The 22,882-nt window shown below is 41.7% G+C and overlaps 2 protein-coding genes and 1 non-coding gene across 7 annotated transcripts; all 3 read left to right on the forward strand.

Annotated features, from left to right (window-relative positions):
• Positions 1–3,026: 3,026 nt before the first annotated feature.
• Positions 3,027–6,105, forward strand: rab42a (RAB42, member RAS oncogene family a). Its single transcript, XM_010873437.5, has 2 exons — positions 3,027–3,356; positions 4,367–6,105. The coding sequence occupies exons 1-2, from the start codon at positions 3,142–3,144 to the stop codon at positions 4,800–4,802; spliced, it is 651 nt and encodes a 216-aa protein (XP_010871739.1). The 5' UTR covers positions 3,027–3,141; the 3' UTR covers positions 4,803–6,105.
• A 5,514-nt stretch (positions 6,106–11,619) lies between these two features.
• Positions 11,620–11,755, forward strand: LOC114840089. Its single transcript, XR_003782417.1, has one exon. It is a non-coding gene; the product is annotated as a U11 spliceosomal RNA (small nuclear RNA).
• Positions 11,628–20,411, forward strand: gmeb1 (glucocorticoid modulatory element binding protein 1). Of its 5 annotated transcripts, none has more exons than XM_020050508.3 (10): positions 11,628–12,087; positions 13,022–13,185; positions 14,583–14,629; positions 14,736–14,857; positions 15,038–15,141; positions 15,282–15,430; positions 15,781–15,912; positions 16,773–16,910; positions 18,137–18,259; positions 18,510–20,411. In XM_020050508.3, exons 1-10 carry the CDS (start codon positions 12,040–12,042, stop codon positions 19,499–19,501), a joined length of 2,019 nt encoding a protein of 672 aa, XP_019906067.1. In that variant the 5' UTR covers positions 11,628–12,039; the 3' UTR covers positions 19,502–20,411. The 5 variants fall into 5 exon arrangements, with proteins under 5 accessions (XP_019906067.1, XP_010871731.1, XP_010871730.1 ...); XM_010873429.4 differs by having other exon boundaries at positions 11,629–12,087; positions 14,739–14,857; positions 18,122–18,259; XM_010873428.4 differs by having other exon boundaries at positions 11,630–12,087; positions 18,122–18,259.
• Positions 20,412–22,882: the final 2,471 nt, after the last annotated feature.

The raw sequence follows: 22,882 nt of genomic DNA on the forward strand, positions 1-22,882 counted from the left end.
TGTGTTCAGATAACAAATCAAATGTTGAAACGGAGAAATATTATGGTTTCTTGATAAATATATGCCCATTTAAATTTTATGCCAGCAACACGTTTCAGAAATGTTGGGATAGGAGCAACAAAAAAACTACCTGGTAGAACATCTCACAACTAATAGGTTGACTGGCAACAGGTCAGTAACATAATTGGGTATACAAAGAACATCCCAGAAAAGATGAGTCTCTCAGAAATAAGAAATAAAAATGTACTCTGTGAAAGACTGCAAGGGTCAAGGCTGAAAAACAATATTGGATGGCCATGTTCTTCCGGCCCTCAGGATGTGCTGCATTAAAAACAGACACGATACTGTAGTGGAAATCACTATATGGGCTCAGGAACACTTTTGAAAACCATTGTCAGTGAATATAGAGAATATAAAGTCGCTGAATCCACAAATGCAAGTGAAAACTCTACCATGCAAAGAAGAAACCATGTACAGTATAAACAAAATTCAGAAATGCTGCCATGTTCTCTGGGCCCAAGCTCATTTAAGATGGACTGAGGCAAAGTGGAAAACTGTTCTGTGGTCTGACGAAGCAACATTTGAAGTTCTTTTTGGGAATCATGTTCGCCGCGTCCTCCAGGCTAAAGAGGACAGGGACCGTCCAGCTTGTTATCAGCGCCCTGTGTAAAAGCCAGTATCCGTGATGGTATGGGGGTGCATTAGTGCACATGGCAGGGGTGACTTGCACAACTTGTGAAGGAACCATAAATGTTAAACAATATATACAGGTTTTTGAGCAACATATGCTGCTATCCAGATTATGTTTGTTTCTGGGAAGGCCTTGTTTATTTCAGCAAGACAGTGCCAAACCACATTCTGCACATTTGACCGCATTCTGCACAACAGCATGGGTCCGTAGTAAAAGAGTCTGGGTGCTAAACTGGCCGGTCTGCAGTCCAGACCTGTCACCCATTGGAAATATTTGGTGCATTATGAAACAAAAAATAGGACAAAGGAGACCCTGAACTGTTGAGCAGCTGAAAACCTATATTAAGCTAGAATGGGAAAATATTTATCTTCAAAACTACAGCAATTGGTCTCCTCAGTTCCGGAATGCTTACAGAGTATTGTTTAAAGAGGAGGTGAAGCACTATTTTCAATTAAATATAGGGAGAAAGGATTTGCAGATCATTGCATTTTGTTTTTATTTGCATTTTACACAGCATCCCAAATTGTTTGGAAACAGGGTTGTAATATATAAATGTTTTTTGATTGGTTTAACCCTTTTTGATTACTACATGTTTTCACTGTTATTTTACAACGCGGAAAATAGTAAAAATATAGAATTATTCTTGAACGAGGTGTGTCCAAACCTTTGAGTGGTACCTTATATACCATACATCAAAAAGGAACAAAATGAATGTAATAACTACTGATCATTGTCGCTGAAACCAGAAAACAATTGGTCTGACATTCACTTGAACATGTGATTGAGAGTGAACAGGAGAAAGGGTCCCCTTAACGGTTCAAATAGTCATGGTATCAGTGTAGATCATTCTACTACTCCCAAAACACGTATTTTCGGTTCAAGTCTGCGATCTCTGCATGCTCCTCCATGCTTGATGTCTGTTCATAGCGGTGGGAAGTAGGGTTACAGGGCTTGCTGCAGCCCCCCGCCAGCTTCAGGGCTTTGAAAATGAATCCCACCTTCCCCACCCCAAGTCCTTAGTCCTTAGTCAAGATTCTAACCGAAACATAAAACAAACCTGGAGCCAACATTAGCCTAAAACACTAGTGCCACACTTCTGTCAGGGTAACGCATCAATGGAAATGCGGCTGAGGTAGGGATGCAATCACAGGGGCATGGATGAACGGACCGATCATTGATATCAAAACAATAGAAAACTACGGAAAGGGGGATTGCGTGCATTTTACTGAGCCAAGAGAAATAATTGTTATTTACCAGTAGCATTACCTCCAAATACAGACTTGAGGCAACTTCAGTGAGTAACACTGACCACGTTTCCATGTATCCATGAACAAACTGAATACACTCAATTTAAAAGTATTCCAACTTCAAAGACCGCCCAAAGAAAAACTTACTGGAATGATTGAAACAAAAAGCTTTCTTAAGCCTTTCTGACTCACATCTGAACGTTACATTTCAGCTATGAATCCGTACAAAATGTCTGGTTCCAGTGGGAGAATGGAGGCCTATAGCTACATGGATTGCTGCCAATACTTCTGTGATCTTTGGATTAAGGCACTAGTTGATTAATTTATTTTAGGTCAGTGGGATAAAGGCCTCACGCTAGTATTTAGGCCAGCCGTCATATGCATGTGCATGCATTTTGCAACATTGGGAAAAGTGTCTATTTTTTATATTTCACAAATAGATATTTTCTATGCTAGGTTGGAAGGTTTAACCGAACTCTGGGCATGTATTTTTGAGGTAGTCAAATAGTTCTTCAGGCCACAGAGAGAATTGCATTTTAAATTAACAACAAAAGACTGTGCCACCGCTAAAAATCGAGTCCTCATTATTTTCAGCTCCGTATGGAGCATGGTTTATATACATTGAAGAGCCAGCATAATTGTCTTTTGAGTTAATCCACTTTACAGTAGTTACGTTCTGTGTTTGCAATGTATGTCACATTTTGGGCAAATGTCAGAAAACGGTTTGCAATGTCAAATCAACAAGCCATTTATTGACGGACCAGCAGGGTGCATGTATGGAATTTCATCCCAATTTATGAGTTGGAAAAGAACAGCAGTCTCCTTTATATGCTTCCCAATTGTCTGTTCACGCCACGTGCTATTTTATTAATCGACATTATTCTTTGTAACCGTGGCCTATGGGTTTATATAGAATACAATAATACAGCACTATAATTGTCGTAACTCCAATGTGACGTTGTTTTCTGTAATTAGGTTATGAAGCAATAGAATAGGCCATAGAGAGTGTTTACACCCATGCATGAACCTAGGTAGGTAGCCTATCACATGACTGCACCACTATCGCTCTTTGCTCGTTGGCGCTCTCTCATTCCTCCCTGACCAGAAGGCAGCGGTAGTCACTGGCTTTATAAACACACCGTCTGCTGCGCTGCTTTGTTTCAGAACCACCACTATTATTGCGGGTCTCCTTGTAGCCATGCAATGGATATTTTGTGGCAATATCAGTTTAGGATTATTTTGCTAGGAGACTCCACGGTAGGTAAATCATCTTTGCTGAAGCGATTTACAGATGGTATATACAGCGACGTAGCGGATCCAACCGTCGGTGTGGATTTCTATGCCCGTTCGCTAGACATCGAGCCAGGGATTAAAATCAAGCTTCAACTCTGGGACACGGCTGGACAGGAACGGTTCAGGTGATGTACACTTGTGTACATTTCTATTTAGGCATACATTCGTAAACAATAATATGTTGACAAGATAAATGAATTCCTTATTTTCATCAGTAGCCAGTTGATTAGTCATATAAATCACACACCAAACCCCACGACATAGTGGTCAGTTAAGCATTTGAACAAACCGGAGTGGAGAAGAATAAGCGATTTTTGTCTCTCGTCATACACAGAAACGAGGTCAATCATCGTCAGTCATTTTTTATCCTACGGCTGTTGATAACAAGAGGCCCGTTAAGCGAGTCTAGCATCATAAACCATTCTGCAAATTGAAGCGTATCATCAGATATATTTCAATGTAAGCAAAAAACCATGGTAACCATGCCATGATATTGTTTTGTGGATTCACTAAAGGAGTGTATTTCTTTTATAACGCAATTCTAAGGTTTTGATGTCTGTTGTTGGACGTGAATGACAGCCAAATCCGGTTATACTGCATGTGTGGTTTGTTGCTGCTGAGACGTTCTTTGAATTAGCGAGAGCCAAGTCTGGTTCTGTTACATACATGTAGTAATATCCCTCAATGTAGCTTATAGCCTAGTCTGCAGCGCCCAAGCACATGACGTTCACATCAACAGTTCGCATGGTTTGTTGTTGAGAAAGATAAACGCTACCGTCAATTCGCCTCTGTTGTCTAAGTAACCTTCCAACACTTCCTCTTAGAGTATTAGAACTGTTTGTAGACTCAGATCTCCATCTCCCATTGAAGCCCAACCTGGATGACTCTTACAAAATGTGATGAAAGAGTGTTTGCTGCAAGAAGGTTTACAGTACACTGACAGATTCCCAGTGGCATGTAATACATTTCTCAACAAGTATGTACTGTTCGCAATCATACATTTATTCCATGATACGACTTTAGGCACAGTTAGGTTCAGGTTTACACATACATCGAGATTAATGTCAGCATTGTTTACATTCATATTTCACTATGCATCAAAGCTGAATTGTATAATCTACTTCGGATTTTCCAGGTCTATCACCACATCCTATTACCGTAACTCTGTGGGCGGGCTCCTCGTCTTTGACCTGACCAATCGCAAGACCTTTGACCACGTAAGGGAGTGGCACAAGGAAGTGAGCGAGCACATCCTGCCGCACCACATGGTCTTCATCCTGATTGGCCACAAGAGCGACCTGAACAAGGACCGGAAGGTGGCGCGGGATGAGGCTGAGCAGCTGGCTGCGGAGATGGGAATCCGTTATGTGGAGACGTCGGCCAAGTGCAACAGCAACGTGGACCGAGCCTTCGAGCTGCTCAGCAGAGACATCTATGAGCTGATGAAGATGGGGGAGATCACCACGAGGGATGGATGGGACGGGGTGAAGAGCGGCTTCACCACCAGGGTCCTGTACCCAGGTGAAGAGGACATTGACGTAGAGCCGAGGGAGAAGAGCTGCAACTGCTAAGACTGACCCTGGATCCCTGACCTCATTCATGTGTTCATTAACGCCACAAAGAGAAAGAAAATGAACTGAAACAGAGGGAGACTACCTGGAATTGTCCAATAGGAAACACTCCTTTTTTTTTTCTCTCCTCTTTGCAAAACCTTTTAAAATGTTTTTCCGTTGCATGCCCAGATGAACGCGAGTCATGTCGCCACTCTTCGCCCCCAGCATCCTGCAGTTGTCTCACAGTGTAGTCAGTCCACCATTGAAACTAAGTCACTGGCCCTCGTCTTGGACATCCTTATCACGTGTCTTGCCCTATGCTTACTGTACGGACCAATCATAAATAAAAGCCTAAACCCTATGGACTTGGGGAGATCTCAGAGGATTTGACAGGTGTAAGAAATCTCATAACAACACCTCTGAAAGGCCAGATGTAAAACTCACCATATTATGTTTACCAATCAAATAACCTCAGACTAATGTCCACTCTCCAAAAGTGCATTGGGTGTAAGGCTCAGGGCTCCATATAGGAAAGGGTCTAACCAAACTGCTTGTTCCCTCTGCTTGTTTGTACAGAGGGTATGTCTGTTTTCTGATGGGAATACACCGGTCACATCCTGATGTGACTGAAGCTTCTTTACAAACACAAACGTCTGTTTGTCTTCATCTGCGTTGCTTTTGGTCCATTTAGGCAAGGTTGTTACTGAGATACCTGGAGAAGAGTGATCCGGCATTGGGGTTCCGGTCTGTATCCTATTTCTTCCTAGTGCCCTTTGCTGCCTCATGAGTTATTGGACTCTTAAGGAGGCAAGGTCTGGACTTGCATACAATGCATTATTGCGGTCTGGCATTTCTCCCATTACACTTATGGGTTGGCTCCTGTCTGGCTAAGTGTGTATACATATATACAGTGGATATAAAATTTCTACACACCCCTGTTAAAATGCCAGGTTCTTGTGATTTAAAAGAATGAGACAAAGATAAACCATGTCAGAACTTTTTCCACCTTTAATGTGACCTATCAGGTGAACAATTGAATTGAAAAACAAACAGAAAGCTTTGACGGGGAAACATTCAATACTCACAAAAACCTGGTTGCCTAAGTGTGCACACCCTTAAACCTATACTTTGTGGAAGCACCTTTTGATTTGATTACAGCACTGTCTTTTTGGGTAGGAGTCTATTATGCATGGCACATCATGAAGTGGCAATATTTGCCAACTCTTCTTGCAACTCGCAAAAGTGCTCAAAATCTGTCAGATTGCGAGGACATCTCCTGTGCACAGCCCTCTTCAGATCACCCCACAGATGTTCAATTGGATTCAGGTCTGGGCTCTGGCTGGGCCATTCCAAAATGTTTATATTCTTCTGGAGAAGCCATGCTTTTGTGGCTTTAGAAGTGTGCTTTGGGTTGTTGTCTTGAACTTCCTTTTCATCTTTCTAACAGACGCCTGAAAGTTTTGTACCAAAATTGCCTGGTATTTGGAACTGTTCATAATTCCCTCCACCTTGACTAAGGCCCCGGTTCCAGCTGAAGAAAAACAGCCCCAAAGCATGATGCTGCCACCACCATGCTTTACTGCTGGTATGGTGTTCTTTGGGTGATGTGCAGTGTTGTTTTTGCACCAAACATACTTTTTGGAATTATGGCAAAAAAGTTCAACCTCAGACCATAACACATTTTCCCACGTGCTTTTGGGGGACTTGATGTATGTTTTTGCAAACTTCAGCCGGGCTTGGATGTTATTCTTTGTAAGAAAAGGGTTCCGTCTTGCCACCTTACCCCATAGCCCATTCATATGAAGAATACGGGAGATTGTTGTTGCATGTAGCACACAGCCAGTATTTGTCAGAAATTCCTGCAGTTCCTTTAATGTTGCTGTAGGCCTCTCTCCCTGACCAGTTTTCTTCTCGCCTTTTCATCAATTTTGGAGGGACGTCCAGTTCTTGGTAATGTCTATGTTGTGCACTCTTATGCAACCAGGTTATTGTAAGTCTTTTTTTTTTTTCATTTCCCCCTCTTGAAGATTTCAGTTTGTTTTTCAATTGAATTGTTCACATTATAGGTCACATTAAAAGTGGAAAAAGTTCTGACGTGATTTATCTTTGTCTCATTCTTTTACATCACAAAAACCTGGCATTTTCACAGGGGTGTATAGACTTTTTATATCCACTGTATGTGCGTGCGCTGTTGCTCTGTGTAGAGTCCCCTGAGACTGTACATCACGTCTGGTGTAGATAGGCTCTTTTAAACCTGTGTAGTGAAAGGTCACAGATAATAGGCTGGGAGAATAAACTGTACTTTATATGTATCAGCATCCAGTGACAAGCCCTTCCCTGATAATCAATATGGTCCTGGAAACTATAAATCTACTGTATACAAGTGCACATAAGCCAAACTGTAATTTTTTGTTGGTTGTAAGATTAGAATTTTGCACAACTACTCAAACATTTCTATATACACATGCAGAACCACACGATAAGACATTACTTGGCAAGATTGTAGCCTTTTGCACAGCAGCCCAAATCCAAATCATTTAAATGTACCATCATGCTATGAATTGGGTAATGTATTGTTTTGTTACTCATTTGTAGTACATTGGAGTAGCCACAAACCATTTTAATAGGAGCCTCTCTTTGCATTTGTAAATAGCATGCACACAAAAAAATACCAAAATGGTTCTTCAAGGGTGAAAAAGCATACCCCCCCAAGTGTATTTAGCTGTAGAGAGGTACTGGCTGATATTGATTCTTCTAAGACTGCTCACATTGATTCTGTGGCCAAAATTTGTCAGAACTTCTGTTAATATTAGATGTTTTATCATCCCAAAATTTGTGGGTCAAGATGAACTGTAATCCATGATCCATAATTGCAGTGATTTAAGTTAGCCAACGTTTTGAACCGCCGTTTAAAAAACTCAACCATGGATTACTGGTTATTTTGGCCCGCAACCTACTTTTGGGACAAGATAAACCTCTCCATGGCTAATATAGTGTTATAGATTCCCTTGGCTACTACCTCTATACTGCAAACCCCAGTGCGGAGAGAAGTTACCCTGGGACTTGGTTGTAGACTCTGGAGTTTCTAAGGGAGTGGATAGCCATGGTTCATGGCTCACTTTGCCTGGCGCCACCCTCCCTTCACTTACCTCACCTTGTTCACCTGTCACCAGCAGGGCCACAGCTCACCCACCACTGCACACACAAGATGACATGAGAGACATGGTGCATGTGTGTTCAGTGGTTCACTGTGCAAAGTGCAGGAGCATTTGAGCTGAATCATGGTCATGTGACATACATTGTTTAAAGGAATGCATTAGGGAACCTTTACGTACTGCACATACCAGTAAACAACTTACAAAGCCTCAGATTACCATTTCTTGACAACAATGTTTGTTTTCAGGCATACCACATTTATGCCTGTTGCTTAACAAAGTCTCACGCAAACGTAGGTTAGTAGTTCCCTATTGTCAAGTCTCCGAAACCTGACCCTGGACTGGAAAGTGACTAGGTTCTAGTTTCATAGATCTGTCTGAAGCATTTTGGAACTGTGTCACTACCTATGTTCATAAGGGAACACACATTTTAAGTGTGGATCATCTTCAAACAGACAACTCTTAAGTCTCAAAGCCAATATTATATATGAGGCCTTTTTTATGCTTTGTTGATTGCGACAGAAGGGAGAGTTTTTGCTGACAGTGTCGTGGGGCTGCTTCCAACCCAGGCAGCAGAACGTGTACTTGAGGCAGTGGCCTGGACCGCCGGACCACTCTAGAACTCTGAATCTATGTTTGCAAGCTAAAACTTGGTAATAGTTTTTGTCAAGGTATTTCATGCAAATTACAGTAGCAATTGGGTAAATTCTACTAAGTAATTTATAATTTTGCTGTATATTATTTTGTGTTTTATTTAGGCAGTGACTACTTCCTTCATATGCCAAAAGAGTCCGTCATCATTAACGCCAGCCCATAGTCACTGTTTTTCCTGTGCCGTGATCTAGTTTCTGGGACTTTCTTTACGCCACGCTCATCAGTGTTAAGCCTCTTGTTAACATCGTTATGCTGTGGTCTTATTCAGCTGTTTCTACCACTCACAGATTGTGGTTAAACTTCTGACATGACTGGTCAATGGCTAACAAATATTTGTCTGATGTCAATCTGATGTCTATATTTAACCATATTCATTATGATGAGGAGTGAGAAATTCACACAGAAAAGACAATACTGAGGTATGTGGGGAGAGACATTCCCTGGTCTTTTCATACTTGGTCATCGCAGTGAACCTTCTTTTGTAAAGCAGCTCATATTCATTGTTAGTCAGAAATGAATTGGTAGTTCAACCATGTTTCTTCCAGTATTTTCCTTCTATATTTGCAGTTTTATGTGTAATCGATAACAGGGTTTATTTTGTACAGCTATGTTTAACATCGTTATATTAATGATACCGTGCTGTAATGTGGCTGTGTCAGTGCATGCAGCCTGTTCCTGTGTGAGCACTGACTTTGATAAGGATTCAGATTTGTTGCACTGTTACATCTGATTGGACAAATAAGACATGTGATGATAATGATGTTTGTCTATGAACAATAAGAAAGGACCATGTCACTGAGTAAGAGCACCAGCTATATTCCACAGTTTATATACTACATTCCACAACATATTTTAGGCCAAAGGGCCTGATAGAACATTTAACTTGTTTCTTGGATCTTGACATGTTGCCAGTAGAACTACAACAATTTAGATTTTCAGAGCCAGAAAAACGCGAATGCACTGATGTTTTACAGAAGTGTTTAGTTCATTATAAATGATAAGTGTCAATTTTCATTGTGTTGATAGTTAGGCCAATATACTGCTGTTATTCAAATATGAATTGTCAGAACAATCCAATTCAATCATATAGTTAAATGATCTTTCAACAACATGCAGGTATTACTATGCATTTTTATTACCATAAATACAGAACATAACTTACAGAGAGACAACCATTCATCTCAATAGCAGCACATTACTTTATTTTGCTTCTATGAGCAGATAGATGAACATTTTAGTTTTTTTCTGTTTTAAAATATCTGTGCAAGGTACATTACTGTTGAAGTGGTACTCAATTAATAAAAACTGTCTGCTGTGCCATATCATGCTGATGGAATATCTCTTGGCAAGGGTTTACTTATATCTTAAGGTTTAACTATATATCTTATCCACTTAGCTGAATCATAGGTAAGATACAACTGCTGCTAATCAACCTGTATAAGGTAATTGTATTGATACTTTGATACAATTCTAATGTGTAGGTGGACATTGGAGAAGGTGAGACAACATAGGTGTATTTTGCTTTCCATAAGGCTGGACATACATTAATATGGATTCATAACAGCATAATGACGAGTTGAACATGCTCATACTGATTTCCTGGTGTAAATTATTTCCTAATTTGCATTTGCAACCTTAAAACGTGGGTGCTGACATTAAACTGTGTCTCCCTAATAGTTTACCTTGCCACAGTCCACCAGAGGGTCATTCTGCTGTAAACGTCATAATGCATTACTACTACACAATTTAAACCTCTCAAACTGATATACATCTAAGAAATAGAAAAACTGCACTTGCTTCTATTTTGTTTTCACCCTTAGCTTTATTTTCATTGCCATCTTCATTAGTGTACACATTTTTTATTACTTTACTTAATTTACTCAGTTACTTCTAATAATGCATTGTCGTGCAGTATAAGCAAGTTAGTATTTAACTGAATGGTCTATACCATGTGTATCCGGTTGATATGCCAAATAAAATTGTGAAACTTGATAATGATCTCACAGGCCTGTTATCTCTCAGGTGCCTGTACTGCCATCTACTGGATACAGAATATGTCAAGCTATTGCATATCTCTGGAGGTTTTCGACTATTGAAAGACATTTTGGGTTGTTTCAAATGTTTAAAATGTATCAATTAACTGCTTAGAAGTTATAGTTTTGAAAAATATACTTCTCCAGAGAGGTAAAATAGCTGGAAAGATGATGTATACATTGGGTGGCATTATAAAGAGGCCAGTGTATTTCTGTCTGCATGAGTATAGTGCTTTGTTTCTTACATTGGGTCAGTAAAAATTGCATCAAGATCAATGTTTATGCTCATATGAGTGCTCATAAGAGAGATGACAGGCCTGGAAGAGGATTTCTGTAGTGAGAGACTGTTGTTTTGACCTGCTATGCTAATCCCAACATCTCAGACAAAATTCTTAGGATTACACCCAACCGTGAAAATTAGTCAGGGAAGGTAAATGTGGCAATATAATTGAGTGCATGACCAAACGTATGTCAAAAATCACGTCTGTCCAGAATAGGAAACCATGACAAATCCATAACATTAACAAAAAAAAGAATTCAAGGTTGATAAAAACCCTTTTAAATCATTGTTGGAGTGTGCAAACCTCTCACATTTCGGCAGGACAAGTTAAAAGGCGTACACCCATTCATTAGATGAATGCAGCTTCATAATCAAATACATTTAAAACGTTTTCTTTTTAAAAACAAGGACCCCTGACGATCTAGTGAACTCAAGTGGACGACCTACGGTAGGATCAAATCCAAATCCAGAATGCTTAGAATATCTATCCCATGATGCTTTGCGTCAGAAAGAATCTTGATAAATTCAAATAATTCTGTTTGATTCATACATTCTGTTATTTCTTTGTCAATTAAAATACGATTTCAATACTTATTCCAACTTAACATCACAAACCGAAAATGTTTGATTAAATTAAATAATCTATATAGCTTCACCGTGACTGAGGTCCTTGTTGGCAAAGTAGTAGAGGTACCGCTGTGTATTAATTTGTTAAAAAGGGCTTCTGCTATGTTTAGCACAGGGAGGGTGGGGATTCACCACTCTTCTTGCGGAATCGATATCAAGAGATTTCGGAAGCATAATTTTTAACAACTGGGGCTGCGAATGATCGTCGATCTTTGCGCCCCAATATAATGTTCAAAGTTAAAGTGAAATGCTTCCTTGGTATCTAGCTTGTGTCTAGTCCCTTGCGCGGCGTATAGGATGTATTCAACTGAATATACTGCTCTTAACCACAGATCACAATATCACAGATAATAATACCTTAAATAAGTGGTGGTTGCTGCGATAACTTTTAATTTTACAACAGGTTATTCTGAACTTGTTTGTTTTGACCTATTTTGGGAGGATGCAGAAGTATTCATGACTAGCGAGCCTCGCTTTCTCAGGAAGTGTAACCACATGAAGTGCGCATGCCCAGTTTTTCAGAATGTAGGGTTGTGTTCGACTTCGTATTAACGGTAAGGAAAATCTAATGGATGGCTGTGTAATACTGGGTTTATTTAACTTATAAAGGTTAGCTGATTCATATGCGAGGTAAAGTATATCTCTCGGTTGAGTATGGCATTTTAAAAGGGGTAATACCCCGGGCTCGCTCCTAATGGCGGGCAACGCCGTCGCCGCGTTGTTGTTTGGTGTACGTGCTGCCGCACAGGGAACGTCATTTTGAGGGGGAGCGGAGAAAATAAAAAGTAGACGACGAACGGACGCACGCTATCGAAACAAGCGGCACGTAACTGCCGCCACGCCGTAAATATCAAGGTGGCTCCGGAGTCCAGTGTAACGGCGTAGCTCAGTGGTGTAGCCCCAGACTGCTGGAACTCCAAACCTCTGCACCAAGTCCATTACTTTAGCTAACCTAGCATAGCCATCTTTGCTAGCTGCACGCAACCACCTTGCTAACTAGCCAGCACTGTATAGGGCGTAGCTAGTCTATTTCGGGCAAATGAAATGGCGCATTACTTGTTAGCAAGCTAAGCTACACATGATCTCCTGCTTGTTGTAACTCAATACATAGGAGGTTTTCAGTTTTTCTCCCCACCTTTCAAATCAGTACGAACAAGTGCAAAAAATGAACGTAGCTATATAGCTGGTAACCCTGTGGTTACTGTAAGCCCAATGCCACAGTGCACCCCTGGCTTCATAAGGTTATCATTAGGCCAATAATATGGAGGAGAGATTTTAACATCCGAATACCACTTTATAGGTTAACTGAACGTTAAGGGTAGTTGCATGCCCCTGGAGCTTTTGGGCATGGCCTGTCCTAAGAGCATCTTATTCAGATTCTGTTTTATCTGTTATTTCTTCCTGTATGCCTGCCAATCACACACACACAAACCAATTATTGTGGCTTAATTGTGATCATCCTGCTATTTTTTCCTATGTTCCCCTGAGCCCTTCAGTGGCTACACTGGGAATAGAGTCATTATGGCAGAAGCAGAGGTGACAACAGTCTCCATGGGGGAACTGGTGGTAATGAAGGCCAATGAGGAAGAGGATGGTGATGATGAAGACAGCAAGACACAGGTCATCCTCCAGCTTCAACCAATCACTGTAGGGTAGGTAAACACAACACAAAGATGTTCACTTGGGCTGTATCTCGTTCCCAAACAGTTGTGCCCAAATGCTCAATAGGTCTAGTGGAAAAATCCATTAAACAGAAAGAAAGTTGTGAAAACATCCCACTGTTAAAGCCATTTGCGTAGTGGGGTCAGTCTACAAACCAATAATCTGCCACAACACCCAACAACATTTGCTACATTATAACTGTTGTGGGACAGCTAAGCATACAGTGTAGCAGTTGGCTTGGTAATGCACTGACTGGGGCAGAACAAAGCAGTTACTATTTCAAAAAAACTTGTGATAAAATGATGTTACTCACAGTTGCTAGCTAGCAAGCCAATTGAAGGAACAATGCTTTTTGTGTTATCAGCTAAAAGCTGGTTAGTTTCTGTTTTGTATTAGGAAATACTCAGGCTAGACTGGGTGTTATGGACAATTGTTTGTTTACATTATTATATGTCTCAGATACCACTTCATTACAAATCACACCTTGGAGTATTTTAATTAGCTTAAATCAAAGATGTTCAAATACTTTACTCAGTGAGGTCACTCTCATAGATTGATATAGTCACTCCCAGTAATGCCAACTTCAAACGTTAATAGTAATAATACATTTAACTTATATAGCCCAGACAAATACACAGACAAATGTAAAGAAAAGGACTCTGGCATGACAACGGACGAAAGGAAAGGGCAGGGGCTAGGGGTAGGCTTGTTTGAACAGATGAGGCTCGAGGCAGAAGATGAAGATGGTAACAGATTGGAAGAGAGTTCCAATACCTTGGAGCAGCCCTGGAGAAAGCCCTGTCTCCAAAGCTCTGTAGCTTGGACCAGGGGATGATGAGGTGACCAGCTGTAGCAGAGCGGAGTGAACGAGAGGGTTGGTAATGGGCAATAAGATCAGGGAGGTAGGGTGGAGCAAGCTGATGGAGAGCTGTATAGGTGAGCAGAATAATTTTATAACAAATGTGCTGAGGGACGGGAAGCCAGTGGCGTTCCCAAGGGATAGGAGTGATGTGCCAGGACTTGGTGTGGGTGACATCTGGCTGCTGAGTTTTGGACCATTTGTAGCGTAGAGAAGAAGAGTTGATGCCAGAAAGAAGAGAGTTGCAGTAGTCTAGGCGTCAGGAATATAATGCATGTATACGTTAGTGAGGTCAGGCCTTTGCATGCTGTGCCCAATAGCCTGGCCACCAGTTTAACTTGGACCTGACAGGGAAAAAAGGGGACCAGGCTAGAATTACAAAGCTGGTGGGGTGAAACACACTCACATGATGGCATGCCAAGCTGAATGCCTAGCCTTTAGATCAGCGTGCCTTGTGTCATGCATACCCTGCTGTTTTTGTTTATTGCCAAAGTTTTAATTTGTTTTGTGATTTACTTTTCTTTGCAGTATGGACGAGTCGGTAGAGACAGATGGAGATGTTGTGGGACACCCAGGCATGTAACACACTCACACAAACCCACCTACACACACACTCACATATAAACAAACAACAAAAGCACACTATATTATGAAATAAAACCTGTTTTTGTGTTCCTTTAGAAGATACCACAGTTGACGGGGAGGAGGTTGAGCTTGGTTATCCCATCACGTGTGGAGAGAGTAAAGCTCTGCTGCTGGTCAAGAAGTTTGTTTGTCCTGGAATCAATGTCAAATGTGTGAAGGTCTGTATAACCATCTGTACATTCAATCTCTTCTGTTACAGGGATCATATGAGTAGTACCTAGTATATGGAAAGAGTGGACACCTGGCGTGGAACTGATACTTTAATTTAAGTGTAGTAGTTTGTTTAGTCTCATTTGAGGCAATGGCTCCTAATAACTCTACGATGTCGGCCTATACAGTATGAAGACCAGTTGATCAGCCCCAAACAGTTTGTCCACATATCTGGGAAAGCGACGCTGAAGGACTGGAAGAGAGCCATCCGGATGGGCGGCGTCATGCTCAGGTGAGGAATCAACAAGTCCCAAATCCAACCCAAGTCATTAAATATGAATAGGCCTGCCTGTTAATGCGTTAGTGGTCGTCTAGAGTGCTGGACTGAAAGTTAGGATCCCTGGTCTATTTGACCTAACCTGTCTCATGCAGGAAGATGATGGACTCTGGCCAGCTGGACTTCTACGAGCACACCTCTCTGTGCACCAACACGTGTCGCAGTACCAAGTTTGACCTGCTTATAAGCAACACACGCTTCCCACCGGACGGTAGCGGCCTAACCACCCCCACATCCTCACAAGGTGAGACTAGATGTTTGATGACCCCGGTTGACCAGCTGGGTCACCTGGAGGGATTCGCCAGTTTGTTGTGCTGGGTGGGACTAAAGTTGAATGTGGATATGACCTTAGTGGTGCTGCCCATGCTGAAACAGCACTGATACTCACAGAAGACCCCTATGACGACGTTTGTCTGGCAGTTATTTTGGATTAACAGCCTTTTCTCCCATTTAGTGATGCCCATTAACTTCACATAGAAATAACAATAAATACATTTGGTGTGAACAAGCATCTAGTATGGAACTCTATGTTTTGTGTTGATTATTGGAAATTGTGTAGCTAACCATCTCTCTCTCTCTCTGTTGGACTTGCAGTCCAGGTGGTGACAGGTAATGGTAGTCAGGTTGGCATTACAGATGAGAGGTCAGAGGTTGTGACCGGAACAGGGGAGTGGAGTTCAGGGGTCATGGAGACCACAGAAAAGAAGGAGACCAGTGAAATATCAGGTGAGATCTTACGCATGACTTTTTAATGTAGTTACACCCTTAACTCTGATGTTTAAGAGTCGCTGGTACATTGCCTAGCTGGTTTGGTTAAGTTCTGGGTCCATACAAGTTATGAGAAGAGATGCAAAGCTCCACACCATTTCCCGTGTTCAGGCAGGACTTCTTAAATCAAAATGAAATGGAACCAGGCACTTTAACACTGGGGGGATGGTGATCAGTGATGATGTTCTTTTCTTCAGAGAAGGTATGGTCCATTGACCCATTTCAAACCATTCTTCCTTCAAATTGAAATGGTATTACACATAAAATGAAAAATATTACTGACTGAATATCATGGCTCCAATTACAAGGTAAATGGTGGTGTTTTGCATTGTTGCTTTCACCATGGTGTGCTTGCAAACATTTTCCAGTTTAAAAACAAGCAGGTTTGGGATCCCCTGTACAATAGTACAGTGAACAAACAATAATCAAGAAATGTGAGTCTGGAAATTAAGAAATAAAATTTGTGACAATAGCAATATATGCATGTTAAGCCTATACGTGCATAGAAACAGTAGCAGATAAGTCCTTTATTGAGCATTTTACAGTGTATAATCAACCTCTTGTTTGTCAATTCTACACTATTGTTGATGTTTGTACAGTCTCTCCGCAAGAGATTAGTCTTGTATTACTCTTAGCTTCATACCTGGTTCAATAGGTCAAATACTTGCGTTTAGGTGCAAGGACTCAAATTAATTTTTGCTTACAGTACTACAGTCCTGTAACTACTTACAGTAGTCTCTAGTGTACTTAACTGTGATTTAAATGGCTTATCATCTACTTAGCACTTGAACTATGCTTGTTTCCTTATGTTCCCCTAGAGGAGACATTGAACTTCTGGAAAGGCATAGCTGATGTGGGTCTGATGGGGGAGGTGGTAGAGAACATCCGAACAGAGCTGCTGGAGATGCTGAGGGGAGTTCAGCTACGCAGCGAACAGGCTGCCATACAGGATACAGGTGGGTTCTGGTACCTAGGGCATAACATACAGGGTACAGGAGGGTTCTGGTACCTAGGGCATAACATACAGGGTACAGGTGGGTTCTGGTACCTAGGGCATAACATACAGGATACAGGTGGGTTTTGGAACCTAGGGCATAACATACAGGGTACAGGTGGGCTCTGGTACCTAGGGCATAACATACAGGGTACAGGTGGGCTCTGGTACCTAGGGCATAACATACAGGGTACAGGTGGGCTCTGGTACCTAGGGCATAACATACAGGGTACAGGTGGGCTCTGGAACCTAGGGCATAACATACAGGGTGCAGGTGGGTTCTGGTACCTAGGACATAACATACAGAGTACAGGTGTGATTTGGTACCTAGGGCTTTACAGGGTGCAGGTGGGCTCTGGTACCTAGGGCATAACATACAGGGTACAGGTGGACTCTGGTACCTAGGGCATAACATACAGGGTACAGGAGGGTTCTGGTATCTAGGGCATAACATACAGGGTACAGGAGGGTTCTGGTATCTAGGGCATAACATACAGGGTACAGGTGGAATTTGGTGACTATTGAATAACATGCAGAGTAGGACATAACGTACAGGATTCTTGTGGTTACCAAGGCCATAATGTAATGGTTGCAGATGGAGTCTGTACACTTTACATTATGGTCTAGAATCCATCTGCAACCATTGCATTGTTGGTTTCTGTTGATCAAGTCTGGATGTGTTGTTACTGACCATGTGATTGATAGATGAAGGGATATATGGATGGATGTGTTGTTACTGACCATGTGATTGATAGATGAAGGGATAGATGGATGGATGTGTTGTTACTGACCATGTGATTGATAGATGAAGGGATAGATGGATGGATGTGTTGTTACTGACCATGTGATTAATAGATGAAGGGATAGATGGATGGATGTGTTGTTACTGACCATGTGATTGATAGATGAAGGGATAGATGGATGGATGTGTTGTTACTGACCATGTGATTAATAGATGAAGGGATAGATGGATGGATGTGTTGTTACTGACCATGTGATTGATAGATGAAGGGATAGATGGATGGATGTGTTGTTACTGACCATGTGATTGATAGATGAAGGGATAGATGGATGGATGTGTTGTTACTGACCATGTGATTGATAGATGAAGGGATAGATGGATGGATGTGTTGTTACTGACCATGTGATTGATTGCCCACTGATGGATCTCAGATTCCTGTCTGGTAGAGGTGGCAGTGTTGAGTAACCTGGCCCAGGTGTTTGGCCTGCTGGATTCAGTCAAACGCATCCTGAACATAAGAAGAGAACAGACTGACCCTGGAGAGGAGCAGGTCCTCAGCACACTGACCAGTGAGTAATCACCAATTCATTTCAGTCAGAGAAAGAAAGAAATATTGACATGTATTGATTTGATGTTTTAATTGACATTTAAGTAATTTATGGTCATTGCCCGGGACAATGTACAGTGTTCACGCAATAGCAAAAATAGACCTGTATTTCATCTTCCCTCAAACAGTAATTGGGACTTTGCTAAATAATAGGGGTGGATTAATGCAAAGCCGCATCTGAGCACTTCCTGACCTCTACCTGATTTCCACAGACCTGGAGCTGCAGTTGGAGGAGCAGAAGCGACAGCAGCAAGCCAGAGTTCAGCTCTGCCAGCCCCAGACACGCAACAATGTCAGCCACGCCCCAGCCAAACCCACCAAGCCCAAGGCCAAACGGCCCCGCCTGCAGCGGCCGGCCTCCACCACCACCCTCCTCTCATCCCCCCAGCCCCTGCAGCCCCAGCAGTTCACCGTACTCTCCCCCATCTCCTTCTCCTCCATGAGCCAGCCCTTCTCCTTCTCCAGCCTCTCCGGCTTGCCCGTGGCCACGCTGGGCCAACAGAACAACACAGTGACCCTCCACACCCTGCCCGCCGGTGCCCAGACCTTCACCCGATACATCACTACCATGGTGGGGGCAGACGGCAAGACGGAGACCCTGACCCTGCACCCGTCCCAGGGGCTGACACTGGTTGGCACCACCCTCCAGGACCCCAGCCAGCTGGGAGGAACCATGATGAGCCCCATGGAGCTTGTCCAACTCACCCAGGGAGGGGTGACCGTGGGTGGGGAGATGATGGTGGAGCAGCCTCTGGATGGCCAGGTTGTGGAAGGTGGGACAGTGGTACTCCACCAGCAGGGCATGGTACAGGAGGGATTAGTGGAGGGGGTGGAGGATGAGAACCAGGCACATACTACCGTGATCGAGATCAACCCCGCGCCAAACGACCAGGACCAGACTATGGGGGCGGTGATGGAGCTGCAGCTGGCCCAGGAAGGCGAGGCTGACACTGGGGAGGATGGCTCTGGTGTGATGGTCCATGACGGCATGGAGGTGACCATGGTCACGGAGGGAATGGAGGGAGAGAGCGGAAAGGGGATGGTGGTACAGGAGGATGGGGAGTCGGAGGATGTCCAGGCAGAGTTGATCGAGGCTGGGCAGCGGAGCCAGGAAGAGGGGGTCCAAACACTGCAGGTTGATGCTAGTGGGCAGATCTCAGGCCTAAGGATAATAATGATTGAGGAACCTCAGGAAGACAAATGAGCTGGCACTGATTTCAGTACAACCCACAGCCATGCACAGTACTCTACTATTGTTTGTTTTGTAACGCATTTCTATGAACATTTTCAACTTGAAATAGACGCCCACATGCACTTTTCCGAAGTGGCGGGACATTGCTCTAGTGCTGTAGTGGATTGAGATCGGCTTGAATAACAGCCTAGGGTTATACTCAAGGTGAGCTACCATTTTTTTTAGTCTGTCCATGTGTGTGCGTGTGTGTGTGTGAGGTAGAGGTCTATACTGTTTGAAACAATAAAGTCTAATGTCTACTCCCCATTAAACCCTTTCCTCTGTAGAGCCTTTTGGGGTGAAGTCTGTTTGGCAGCTTTTGTAAAACGAAAAACAAAGATGTTTTTGAGCTTACCTTTGTACATTTTTTTTCAGTACTTTTTACTGAAAACCTTTTCTTTCCATGGTTCGCATTATTTCTCACCCGGATTCTCTGAATGGCAAATATATTTGACGTTTGTGTCTTTAACCTTTATTTAACCAGGGAGTCAACATTATCATTTGTAGGTGTATATGCAAGCTCCATGGGGAATATCACAGTTCTCTGCTCCATTGCATTTGTTTTTCAATATGTTTGATTTTTATTGTGCGGTTATTTTAGAGACACAGTTTTGTATTATGTGCCTCAAAGTTTGATAGATAGAAATTGGTCTGAAGTGAAATTATGCTCCAAATGGTTATGTATAAGACCGAGACTAATGTCAAGCTCTGAACAAAATGCATTCATAACAACTTTATGAAACATTCATATTGTCTTTGAGTGTTGCAATATAATGTCTAACAACCTTCATAACAAATTCAACCTACTTATGGACACTCCTTTCAATAAAGTGTTCACCCAAAATCCTGCACAGCCTAGGAACAAATAAAAAGCCCCCCCCCCCATGATAACCTACACAGTTCCTCAGTCTTGGACAGAAGAGCATTGCTAAGTCAGAAATCAATACATTAATTATTTGGGTTACTGAATCAATATGTGGCAGGGCACATTTGGATGTAAGGATTTGTGGAGTATTTTAAAAAATTATCACTGGATGTCTAATAAAATCTAATTGTGTTTTTAATGAAAAACAAATCTGTTTAATCATGTGGTAGTTAACATTTGTTAGGAACATGCTTCCCCAATGAAGTTCAGTACCACCTAACCAGGCTGAAATGCATTTTCTTTAAGTACACAACAAGACCTCCTTATGTGAAAATATTGAAAAAACAGGGAAATTACGCATTTAACCGCACTGAGCCTTTAACTGATATATTGAACTGTAATTAATTATTGTACACTTGTATATTCCTTTTACAATTAACAGGTGAGGCTTTCAATACTGATTTTGTAATGTTGTAATATACTGTGGTGCCAACTTGCCAGCCCCAGCTGAATCAGGGTCGCGTCAACGACACGAAATGAGAAACGTGGCAGGTTCCTGAACCTTTCCGGATGCAGCCAGAAGGGCCAGACCCACACCTGCACAGGGAAAGTATAAAGAGGCTCCAGGAGGAAACCTAGAGGAAAGAGGAATATGACGCCCAACCATGTTGGCCTTGGTGCTGCGCTACCACAGCAACAAGGAACACTACAAAGGGGGGACAATTAGAGGCCGCCGGTGCCCATTGCTTCCAAACCACCATCGGGAGGCTGCCTGGAAGATGACGCAGCAACTCCAGGAGAGCGATAGATCTTTCAGTTTAGATTTCCCCTCTCATCCTCTGTGTATGTCAATAAAATGCCCTAAAGGGCTCGTAACACTTGTCCTGTGTCTGTTGCCTGTGTTTCTCCTCGTTACAGTACAAGATAAGTTTGTCCGTGTGGGGTAGGAAGTGAAACATTAAGGTACCAGAGGAGATCCAGAGATGGATTGATTTACGACACCCTTAAAAGGCCCCTTCTCACATCAAAAAGCTATGTTTTGCAGCTATTTGTTTTGTCTTTTCTTATCCTGTTCTCTTGTTAACTTGGCAGTGTTGGAAAAGGGCATGTGAGTAAACATTTTACTGTTGACTTTACACCCGTTGTGTACAAAGAAAAGCGTCTGACAGGTAAGAAAATCATGTTGTTATTTCACCACCAGAGAGCAGTAGAGGTCCATTCTGTTTGCAGAGCTGAAGTTCAATAAACAGTATTCAAATTCTGTTTAAATACAATGTAATTAGTAATATCTATGCTTCTGCGTGGGGTCGTACTTAAGTTTTTTTAAATGAACAACACTTATTGTATATTTTAGTATACTCATAATACTGCTATCAGTTGTTGAATGTTAGCTAAATGGTGTACCACAAACCCCTACAGTGCCTTATTATTATTGAGTATTTTTCTATGTAATTAGACCTGTTTATGTCACAGATTGTGTTGAGTCTGATATACCACAACATTAAGCCAATCAACATTCAGGGCTTGGTGGTTTTAGATTTTTATTTAAAATGTAATTACAGTTTATTTTCAGACTTGATTTACAAGGTGTTACTTAATAACAGTTTAAAATAAAAAATCTATTACATTTTTTAATTGTTTAATGTAAATGGAGGTACAGAAAGTAGCGTATGTGTTAGAGGCCTGGAGACATTTACGTTCAGTTAATTTTGCAGTGTCACTTAATACTACGGGAAAGTAAAAGAGTTAATCATCCAATATGTTTTACAGCGCGTAGGCCATTCTTTACTGCATACACGTCCTTCTCCAAACCCTCAGCTAGTGTCTGTGGCCAAAAGCATTATGTTGGTTTCTTTTGACCATAGAATCAGGTTCCAATCCAAGTGCCAATGCTATTTAACAAACTCCAGGAACATACATTAGTTCCTCTAAAAAGGCTTTTCATGCAACCAAGTTCTATTTCAATAACCCTCCAACTGTGGCCCTTGGATTTTCCTTTGCCTCCTGAATCGTATTTTGCTGATTTTATTTTGGTGGATTTTATTTAAAAGAAACCTTAGGAATGTCAATCATTTTGATAACCAACTGTATGAGAAACAAGCTTATTCCTGTTTTTTGGGATGCAGCTCATTTTGGAAGGTGTTGAATCACAGGTTCAATACCTGTGGAAAAATAACAAATGGAAAATTCTATATGTCACATTGTTATATTGTGAAATTTTGAAACTGAAAAGCACATTAGTTGTTCTCAGCTTAATGTATTTTGATTTGTACACTGAACATATTGCCTTTTTACTGGACTCAATGAATGCGTGGTATGTATTTTCTATAATAATTTCCAGCATGTTATTAGTATAAATAGATTTCACTGACTTCCCTTATTAAATAGGACTAATAGAATAGTATGTTACAACAACAAAACCACCAATCGAAACATATTTTCAAATATTTCAGTTATTAGCCAGCTTGTGTGTGCGTCCGTGGGTGTGT

This window comes from Esox lucius, chromosome 10 (genome assembly GCF_011004845.1).
Source record: "Esox lucius isolate fEsoLuc1 chromosome 10, fEsoLuc1.pri, whole genome shotgun sequence".
NCBI lineage: Eukaryota > Metazoa > Chordata > Actinopteri > Esociformes > Esocidae > Esox > Esox lucius.

Coding starts and splice junctions, on each gene's coding strand:
- gmeb1 (XM_010873428.4), top strand. CDS start 12,040: ATGCCCAGTTTTTCAGAATGTAGGGTTGTGTTCGACTTCGTATTAACG. Junction 12,088..13,021: donor TGTTCGACTTCGTATTAACG/GTAAGGAAAATC, acceptor TGTTCCCCTGAG/CCCTTCAGTGGCTACACTGG. Junction 15,142..15,281: donor ATGGGCGGCGTCATGCTCAG/GTGAGGAATCAA, acceptor TGTCTCATGCAG/GAAGATGATGGACTCTGGCC.
- rab42a (XM_010873437.5), top strand. CDS start 3,142: ATGGATATTTTGTGGCAATATCAGTTTAGGATTATTTTGCTAGGAGAC. Junction 3,357..4,366: donor GCTGGACAGGAACGGTTCAG/GTGATGTACACT, acceptor CGGATTTTCCAG/GTCTATCACCACATCCTATT.